Source organism: Pituophis catenifer, unplaced genomic scaffold, assembly GCF_029215685.1.
Source record: "Pituophis catenifer annectens isolate HBS135680 unplaced genomic scaffold, rPitCat1.0.hap2 SCAF_1, whole genome shotgun sequence".
Classification (NCBI taxonomy): Eukaryota; Metazoa; Chordata; class Lepidosauria; order Squamata; family Colubridae; genus Pituophis; species Pituophis catenifer.
The window spans coordinates 202273438-202284046 of NW_027256881.1; the positions used below are offsets into that span (position 1 = coordinate 202273438).

The 10609-nt window shown below is 42.9% G+C and overlaps 1 protein-coding gene across 1 annotated transcript in view; it reads left to right on the plus strand.

The window, feature by feature from the left end:
- KCNH7 (potassium voltage-gated channel subfamily H member 7) overlaps window positions 1-9983 on the plus strand; it is a 345986-nt gene extending 336003 nt beyond the window's left edge. The window contains exons 16-17 of the mRNA XM_070956966.1: window positions 7402-7591; window positions 9307-9983. Coding sequence (XP_070813067.1) covers window positions 7402-7591; window positions 9307-9573 — 457 coding nt within the window. The 3' untranslated portion in view covers window positions 9574-9983. The remainder of the gene's footprint in view (window positions 1-7401; window positions 7592-9306) is intronic.
- Window positions 9984-10609: the final 626 nt, after the last annotated feature.

Sequence of the window (10609 nt, forward strand, 5' to 3'; positions counted from 1 at the left end):
GGTGCAGATTGGGGGGGAGAGGACAGAGAATTCCTATGGTACCTGCAGACATGATTCAGAATTTTTGTAACTAAAATGATTGGTTTGGTATCAATTGAATAATAGGACTAGAGATAGTCCTCGACTTACAATAATTCCTTTAGTGACCGTTCAACAATACAATGGCACTGAAAATTATGATTTATGACCATTTTCTGCAGTTGCAACTTTTGTCGCATCCCCGTGATCATGTAATCAAAATTCAGAGGCTTGGAAACTAACTCATGTTGATGACGGTTGTAGCACCCCAGGGTCATGTGATCCCCTTTTGCGACTTTCTGACAAGCAAAGTCCATTGGGAAGCCAGATTCACTTAACAACCAGGTTACTAACATATCGATTGCAGTGATTCACTTAACAACTGTGTCAAGAAAAGTCGTAAAACGGGGCAAAACTCACTTAACAAATGTCTCACTTAGTAGCAGAGATCTTGAGCTCAATTGTGGTCATAAGTCAAGGACTACCTATATTATAGATTCCTATAGATTTCAAAATAGGGATGCGGTGGCTCAGTGGCTAAGACACTGAGCTTGTTGATCGAAAGGTCGGCAGTTCAATGGTTCGAATCCCTAGTGCCGCGTAACGGGGTGAGCTCCCGTTACTTGTCCCAGCTTCTGCCAACCTGGCAGTTCGAAAGCATGTAAAAAATGCAAGTAGAAAAATAGGGACCATCTTTGGTGGGAAGGTAACAGCGTTCCGTGCGTCTTTGGCATTTAGTCATGCCAGCCACATGACCACGGAGACATCTTTGGACAGTGCTGGCTCTTTGGCTTTGAAACGGAGATGAGCACCGCCCTCCTAGACTAGCACATATGTGCGAGGGGAACCTTTACCTTTACCTATAGATTTCAAACATGAACTGAGCAGTTTAGTTACTAAAAACAGACCTCTCAACAGAGGTAGAAAATCATACTTGCTTCCCCAAATTCAAAAAGAGTCCCTAAGGGGTATCAAAAGGGCAGCCTTTGGCACTGCCCTTTACCATTGCTCCAGTGGTATTTCCAGGATCATACCCTATAAACCACCAGAATAAATTCTGCACAAAGACACAAAAGGGATTTGCCGGCAGGCAAAGCTGCATCTAATTGGAAATTGGCTTTTATTCAGGCCTGTAACCTTTTTCAAAAAAAAAAATAATCATCATCATCTCCCTGGTATTCCACTACCGTCATCACTTTTGTCCTGACAAATGGGCAATTTAATCCTGAATTGACAAATTCAGTCCATATTAGATACTAAGTGCTCCTGGGCATGTTCTCTCTACATTTTAACAAGCAATTTAAAGCCAACATAAGGACAAGCCACTTGTCTTGCAGCCTATGAGCCAATAAAGCCTGAATAGCAATGGCCTAATTTCCAGGAAAAATAAAATACTGCATTAAAACATATGTTTACAGCAACACCAGGTAACACAATGCATGCAGATATCCCAGCTTTCCGTTGATTGATAATTTTACATAGGCTTCCAGTAAACATTAACAGTGATGGGGCTCAATTCAAGATTTATGGCCGTCCTACTCGTGCCAACAAGGAGGGCCTACTTCGGATCCCATTGGTCAAAGAACTCCATCTGTCGGGATCCAGAATAAGAACCTTCTCTGCTCCAGCTCCTGCCCTTTGGAACAGTGCCTCTAAGGCAGGGGTCCCCAACCTCCAGGCTGTGGCCCACTACAGGGCAGTGGCCCATTCAGAACTGGGCCACGGAAGTGGTGGACGAGAGCATGTGCGTAGCTCCACTTGTGTGCGCAGCTCCATTTGTGCAAGCGGCTGGCACATGTGCTGCCACTTGTGCAAATGGAGTGGCACGCTCGCCCACCACTCACGTGCAACCATGCCCTCTCCCTCCCCCCCTATAGTCCGCAAAGGCAGAAAAGTTGGAAACCGCTGCTCTAAGGTAAAATCTTCCCCCACCTTCCTACCCTTCCCTAAGAGCCTGAATTGGCTATGCCAATTAGCCTGGGGACCAAATAGGGAGTTCCATGCTGGAGGTGGCTTCTTGATTGATGCCGGACTCTACCTCCTCCCTCCCTCCCCCCATCCCTCACCCCCTGTTCTCCGTTTGTATCCATCCATCCATCTTTCTTTTTTAGTAAGCATATAGTTGTATTTCTGAGTGGTACAGTGGCCTAGAGGTGGAGCTCTCGTCTCACAATCAGGAGGCTTTGAGTTCGATCCTGGGTAGAGGTAGATATTTCTCTCTGTGGGCACGTTGAGATTATATCTGCTGAATAAAACTCCGCATTGGCGACAGGCAGGGCATCCGGCCAGTAAACACTCAGCTCCATTCAGTTGCCTAGATTCCACCCTGCAAGGGATTATGGGGTCATTAAAAGATGATGATGATGATGATGATGATGATGATGATGATATAGTTGTATTTCTCATTGTGTTCTCTTTCATTGTTTATTTTATTGTACTATTGTCTTACTTGTGTTCACACTCTTTTCATTTCTTCCTTTTTACTGTTGTAAACCGCCAAGAGTAGCCCCATAGCAATTGAAATTCAACAAATAATAATAAATAAAAGTAACTTAGACTTGTGCCTCTAAACTAGTTGATAGATCAACTCAGATGCACACATGCTGCCTAAATTTCTAAACAATGACGCTGTACGGTATTTTAGTAGAAATATCCAATCCATTAACAACAAAGCTTCCAAGATAGGTTCCAACCATTTAACTGAGATATGTTTATTTATTTAGCATATGGCTCAGAGATATATGAGACAGTCAGTCAAAAGCCAATAGGAGAAGGGCGGTATATAAATTGAATGAATGAATGAATGAATGAATGAATGAATGAATGAATGAATGAATAAATAAATAAATAAATAAATAAATAAATAAATAAATAAATAAATAAATAAAACTACTAAAGAGAATGTTAAAAAGCAGGTTGGTAATTGCATTAAATGCAGCAGTAGAATGACAATTAAAGGTAAATTGAAGACAAAAATAGTAGGGCTCACTGGAAAGTTAAGGAAGAGAGACACAAAGGAAGATGTTACTGGCTCTTAATATCCTACTGTGATGACCACTGACACTTCCAAGTTTTAGCATGTGAGAGAAACCAATGTAGGATGCATCCACTCAGCTTTGAAGTTGTTGGAATGCTGCAATTGGTTTGTTTAAAGCCATCTACCAATTTCAAATTTTTTCGTCTCCGATGTTGAATGTGTCGTTATTATCTGGTCTTCAGGTAGTCCCCTATTATGGGCTAAAGTAGGTTCCAAATACAGCTGTTTAATTTTACAAATATCTGGTAAACATAAGGTTACCAGCTATCCAAGCAGGCAAAAGGAGGACATGGCTTATGAGAAAGAAGGGCAATTGGGGAAATTGTTGGCATCTGCAACAAGCAATACAATTGAAAAAACTGCAAAAAAAACCCCAACACACTGCAAGAAGGCCTTTGTGTATATGAAACTCCTTCCCCCCACCCCCACATCAGAAAGATTGGTCTTTGAGGGGTGCCGTGGCCTAGAGGGGGAGCTCTCGCCTCACAATCAGGAGGCTGTGAGTTCGGTCCTAGGTAGAGGCAGATATTTCTCTCTCTGGGCACACTGGGAATATATCTGCTGGGGGAAAAACTCTGCATTGGTGACTGGAAGGGCATCCGGCCAGTAAACACTCAGCTCCATTCAGTTGCCCAAACTCCACCTCGCAAGGGATTATGGGGTCGTTAAAAGAGGATGATGATGATCAGAAAGATTGGTCTTTCAAGTTCAGGAATGTGCTAAAGCTGCTTGGAAGACAAAAGCCTTCAGTTTCCAACCGATTAAGCACTTGTCAATTTCAGGTTTGCTGGCTGGAGGGTACTAATCAACTGATTAAGGTTATAGAGCAGAGCTTGTTCACTTGCAGGTAGCACTCATTAGGAAAATCCTTGACTGCAGAGAACGCCTGCACAGCAAGCGGTACTCAGAAAGCAGGGCAATATTTGATTTTAAGGATATGCCATGAACATCTGTTGGAGGTCTTTAATAATCTACCTGCTGCTCTTTAGCTACCGTTAGGGAGTCCTCAACGTGCGACCACAATTGAGCTCAAAATTTCTGACACATTAAGCGAGTGCTGTCCCATGTTACGACTTTGCTTGCCGCAGTTGCTAAGCGAATCACCGTAATCGGTAAATTAGGTTGTTAAGTGAAACTGGCTTCCCCGTTGACTTTGCTTGTCAGAAGGCCTCAAAAGGGGATCACATGACCGTGGGATGCTGCAACTGTTGTAAGTCGCCAAGTTTGATCATGTGACCACGGGGATGCTGCAATGGTCATTAGTGTGAAAAACAGTCATAAGTCACCTTTTTTGGTGATGTAACTTTGAACGGTCACTAAACGAACTGTTTTAAATTGAGGATTACCTGTGGGTTTTTTGCCCCATGACTAGGAATCCGATTTACACCCGATTCCTTTACAAATTAAAGCTCTTGCAAGCTTCTTGCAATTTGTTATAAAATACCTTTGCATCAAACTTTAGGTGGCCTGGGATCCATCTAGTAATCCCAGGAATTAGCAATCCCAACCCTTTGAGAAGGGGAAATGTGCTTCCATCAAACACTCTTTTCTCCGACTCAGCCCTCCATCAAAAAAAAAAAAAAAAACCCTGCAGATGACGATACTGACTTAGGGAAAGACTGTGATCAAGTTTAATTTATAGGTAGTCCTTGGTTAACGACCGTCCTGTTTAACAGCTGTTAAGGGTCGTGCTGCAAAGGTAGGTTTAGCACTGATTCTTGTACACACAAGTTGTACTTGTCCCAGCAGTCGTGTGATTGCAATTCAGGCCCTTAACAACCAATACATGTATGCAATGGTTACTCCTACAGTCTCACGGTTGCCTTGTGTGGCTTCCAAGAAGCAACATTAAAGGAGAAGTCAGCAGGAAGTCACAAGTTGGAGTCAAATGACATGTTTAATGACCATGGATAATTCACGTAATGACCACATAAGCTCTGACATCAGAGCCGTGGTGGCGCAGTGATTAGAATGCAGTACTGCAGGCTACTTCTGCTGACTGCTGGCTGACTGCAGTTTGGTAGTTCGATTCTCACCGGCTCAAGGTTGAGTCAGCTTTCCATCCTTCCGAGGTTGGTCAAACGAGGACCCAGATTGTTGAGGGCAATTGGCGGACTCTGTAAACCACTTAGAGAGGGCTCTGAAGCACTGTGGAGCGGTACAGAAGTCTAAATGCTATTGCTATTTCTGTAAGTCGGGTACGCTCACATGATCGTGTGATTTTTATTTAACGGCCACGTCATTTAGCGATGGAATTGCCAATCCCAACTGCAGTTGTTCATCGAAGACTACCTGCATAGATAAAAAGCATTTACGCTCTTGAAATAGATCAGAACAAATAACTGGTGGACTTAATGAGCTACATTTTGAATTCCACCCAGCTGTTAGAAGACATAAGGGAGAGGAAACCATTGCTCAGGGGCCCCAGGTACAATTTGTCAAAGGTTTCTGATTTTTCCCAGTGAAACTGACTCACGCAGGCAACGTCTCAGAGGGATCTCGGCCAGAGAGCAGCTGCGATCCAAAGTTGATGGCTGGTGTGATAAATTGCAAGGCTCAGTTATAGAGGCAACTTCCTAAACTCAGAATGAAAATTCAAAGTGTGTTCTTCATGTCATGTCAGGGAATTCTCTAGCAATGGTTTTGCCTTGTTATCCCACAGGGTCCTGTAGAGATGAGGCTAGAGGGATATGAGAAAAGCAAGCATGATAAGCCCAAATAAATAGCTCATCTCTGTTCTTCTCCCACCGCTACATCCCAATGGTTACTTAAAAGGAAGCAATTTTTCACATATCAACTGTAATCAGATCAAACCCTGGAACTTAACGGAAAGCTGCACAATTTAGCATGTTTCCTTGAAAACCAACCTTAGGGGGAAATGTCTTTAGGAGGACTTTTTTTTTTCTTCCAGAAATCCATAAAGCTTCCATTTCTTCACTCTGTCAAAAATGTATGGTAGAGTTTCTTCCCAATCACTATCATTATTTCTGATGCCAATTTAGTTTTTCTGTTGCTAAAAAAGCTCCCGGCGAGAACTTCAAGCATCAATTCCAATCTCTTTTTTTTTTTTCAGCTTATTTTTAGAAAACCCGTCCCTATCATTTTCTGATTCTTCTTAGTGAGCTTAATGAGCTAAGTCATGCAATGCCAATATCAGAAGAGCTACTTTGTGCGGCTATAATTTAAAAATACTGTTCCGTGAGTCTTTCTTAACCTTTGAAATGCTACATGAAATCTTTACGGTAGCTTATTTGCAGGGATGACCTTGCTATGAGCTTTTGTTTCACACATCTTTATGTCCCCCCATAAAAAAAAAAAGAGTTTTCTCTTTTGTCCCTCTATTAGGGGTGTCAAACTGGCGGCCTGCGTGCCAGATGCATCACCCGCAGGGCACGCCTACCTCAGCTCCATGAAGGGGGAAAAACGTCATGGTATGTCACGTGACGCGGCGAGTTTGACACCCGTGCTCTAAATACTGCTAGGTCGTGGATTCAAATTATGTGAATTCCTTAATTGTTTTGCAGTATTGCAGGCTAATTCTGCCGACTGCCAGCAGTTCGATTCTCACCACCTCATCCTTCTGAGGCCGGTAAAAGGAGGACCCAGATTGTTGGGGGCAATATGTTGACTCTGTAAACCGCTTAAAGAGGGCTGTAAAGCACTGTGAAGCGGTATATAAGTCTAAGTGCTATTGCTATCAGTCCCAATAGGACAAAAACGGTCCCATAGTGCCTCTTGTGGTCAACGAAAATGAAACCACTACACATGATATAAGCTGTGTAAAAATGGAGAAGTTCTCTCCTGCCGCTAGGAAGGGGAAAGTCACGTGAAACCCTGTTCAAAGGGGCATGACCTAATTGTCAGGGTTCCAAGTAACGCCCTCAACGAAAGAAAACTCTGATGCTTCAGTTTCCTCAAAGTTCCATTTTATTAGAGATGTCATATTGGCACATCTGGGAAAACCCGAATCTGAAAGCTTCCAGGTTTTCCTCACCCAAAGGAAAGTTCAAGTCCCTGCCCAACACCCACAAGTCCATCACATGGTCCAATCAAAGCACCATCCCATCTGGAGATGCCTCCCAGTTCCAGCCAGGTGCAGGGCAAGATGTCCTTGACTTTCCGAGAAAGGAATGTTATTATGACTATATATCACCCAGGCGCCATACAATCCCCCCTCCCAGTTTCCCACAGTAGTAAATGTGGCAGGCCTGAAGATCCAACAAAAAAGTTGCCTTCCAGGCCTGACACTCATGTGTACTATCTATAGCGCTCTGTTCTGAGAGCTTGAGAGAAGGTGAAGTGTATATACCATTCTGATAGACTGGTTATTTCCTGTTATTTTCCAGGCTTGAATCCCAAATGACAGCTGACATTCAAACCATCTTACAGCTGTTGCAGAGACAGTCAACCCTCATCCCGCCTGCTTATAGCATGGTGATGGCAAATGCAGATTACCAGAAACCAGCTGTCCGGCTCCTGCGACGTCTTCATCCCATCGCATCAATTAAAACAGATCGAAGCTTCAGTCCTTCACAGGTAAGGCTTTTCCAATGGGGCAGGTTTTACATAATTTAAAGCTTTATCCTCTCGTGGGAAACAAGATGATCTTCATAGAGATCCATAAGAGAAAAGTAGCACAAGTGGATTAGACCAGAGCCTCTGGAATCGAGATGCTATAGGACAGGGTTGTCAAAATCAAGGCCCGCAGGACAGATCCAGCCCACAGGGTGCTTAGTTTGGGGCCGTGGGCCTGCCCTGGAAACAGCGAAGGACCGGCCCACATTGCCTCTGCCAGCGAAAACGGAGGTTGGGAGGGCCGCTTGGCCATGATGGCCTCCTGCAACCCTCTGCCAGTAAAAACAGGGCTTGGAGAGGCCACATGTGGCCCATCCATGCTCCGTTTTCAGCCATGATGGCCTCCTGGAGCCCTCTGCCAGTAAAAATGGAGCCTAGGGAGGCCGCTCACGGCCTCCCTGGGCTCCATTTTAACTGGCAGAGGGCTCCAGGAGGCCATCACAGCCAAAACCGGAGCCTTAATGAGTGACATCAAGCTGGCCACACCCATCCTGCCCCCCCCCACCCCTGAAGGTCAAACACAACCCTGATGCGGCCTTCAATGAAATCGAGTTTGACTCCCCTGCTGTAGGACATGATCAGGCTGAGCCCAAGGGAGGAGTCAAACATGTCATCAGTCAGGAGTCCCTTTGCACCCATGAGAGATCTTAAGTCCAGCCCACCTTGAATTCCTTCTATTTTTAACTCCCGCTAATTTCCATTGACCTGTTGATAGTTCAGATTCTTGTAGAGCGCTTAAGCTTACAATAAATCTTTATACACATTTGAACTGCCCGAATCTCCTGATTTCCCTGAGGCTTGACAGGAGCCTGTTTCCGTCACTGTCTTAGGTATTACAGGTAATGTAGCCCTCGACTTACAACAGTTCACTTAGTGACTGTTCAAAGTTACAACATAACTGAAAAAAGCGACTTATGAAAATTTTTCACTCTCACCACCATTGCAGCATTCCCCCTTGGTCATGTGATCAAAATTCAGATGCTTGGCATTTGACTTATATTTATGATGGTTGCTGTGTACGTGATCACCTTTTGCGACCTTCTGACAAAGTCAGTGGGGGAGGGGAAGTCAGATTCACTTAACAAACATGTTATTAACTTAAGATCTGCCATGATTCATTTAGTAACTGTGGCAAGAAAGGTCGTAAAATGGGACAAAATTCACTTAACAACTGTTTCACTTAGCAACATAAATTTTGGGCTCGATTGTGGTTGTAAATCGAGGACTACCTGTCTATTGATGTGTATCTGTTGCTCAGAAATATAGCGGATTGCTTAATAGCAATAGCACTTAGACATATATCGCTTTACAGCCCTCTCTAAGCAGTTTTACAGAGTCAGCATATTGATCCCAACAGTCTGGGTCCTCATTTAACCAACCTCGGAAAGATGGAAGCCTGAGTCAACCTTAGGAAGCTGGGGGCTGTTAGGATCGAACTGCTAGAGGGAGCAGTGAGCCAGCCTGCAATACTGCCTTCTAACCACTGCGCCACCACGGCTCTTCTAGATGAAGCACCTTTATTAAACTCGGCTTCTGATTTCAGCACTGCTGATTTTTAAATGAATTCTCCAGTAGTGTAAACGCGTCCCAAAAAAAAAAAAATCCCACAAATGTTCTGAACTGCTTTTTAATGGTAATAAACGCCACGGAGGCCTCTTTTTGTTATATCTTCTCAGGGTCCCAAATTCTTGGAGCTTGACAAATTGAAAGAGAAATCCAAAGAATCTCTCTCAAGTGGAGAACATCTTCACCTGGCCTCGGAAGATAACTTGGCTTCCCTTTTGGAGCAGGAGCATGACCTCTCTGTAGAGCCAACCCCATCACTCCGTAAGACCTACCTCCACCCAAATAGGCATCCATCTTTGCCCGATTCTCCCCTAAGCACGACAGGAATGTTGGGTCTCCATAGGCATGTCTCTGATCCTGGTCTTCCTGGGAAATGACCCTTTTGCATTCTTACATCACCTAAAATGTAAGTGCTTTTAATGTCTGGGGGTTTTCTCTCTTTTTTTTTTCTTTCTTCCTTTTTTTTTTTCTATCAAAATCTCAATACTTGACTCAGGGGCTACAAGGATATACCATTATATGCAAAAGTACTGTATATTTTCCTATCTTTGAAGCTTGTAAGGAAAGTTGATCAGTAACTATGTAAATATATAAATATATACATATATACATATATAAACAAACGGTATGTTGCAAATATAAAACTGCCAGCATTCTCGAGGCACCTTCTATTTTTTAATTTTTTAAAAAGCACCTGCATGCTTGGAAATGATAATGGTTCTGTTGCATGGAGGTTCCTGTTTACTGTTTTCGATTAAAAACTATTTTATTGCGGACATGCCTTCAAAAAAAGATGACAATGACCCAAAAACAAAAATGACTTGCTTTTCTTGAACTACTTTACCTTCAAACAATTTTCTTTTCTAGTTTTATCTTTTTTTTGGAAAAGACTACACAATTACCCTTCTAGTATTGAGCATTTTGCAGTCAAAGCAACCTCCTTTAGCTTTGAACATAAGGAAAACATAGATTTTTCTACAGAAACTTTGTAGTTTGGACATCATTCATGTAAAAACCCAATTAGCAAAACCCAAATACATTTTGGAAAAAGGAAAAAAGAAACCTGTAACTCGGTTGCATAATGGAAAGCGACATTTGTGACTTCAGTTTACAACAGTTGAATCATTTAATGTTCTACTTTATTTTTCTTTACTGAAATTTCATCGTTGCTATAAGTTGCCACACTCAAAGGCAGCTAGCTGTCAAGACCCTCAAATACAAACAATGCAATAAACATAATTTCTACATAAACTAGAAAATGTTGTCTTTTTTCAGTTGAACGGAAGCGTTTAAAAAAAAACCCTGAATTTTTTTTTTCATTATAATCCTTTGATATCCCTCTTTTTACCCTCTAGCCCCCAATATGCCTCAACACAGAGCTGCAAGCTTGAGCGCATTTCCAATATAAGTACA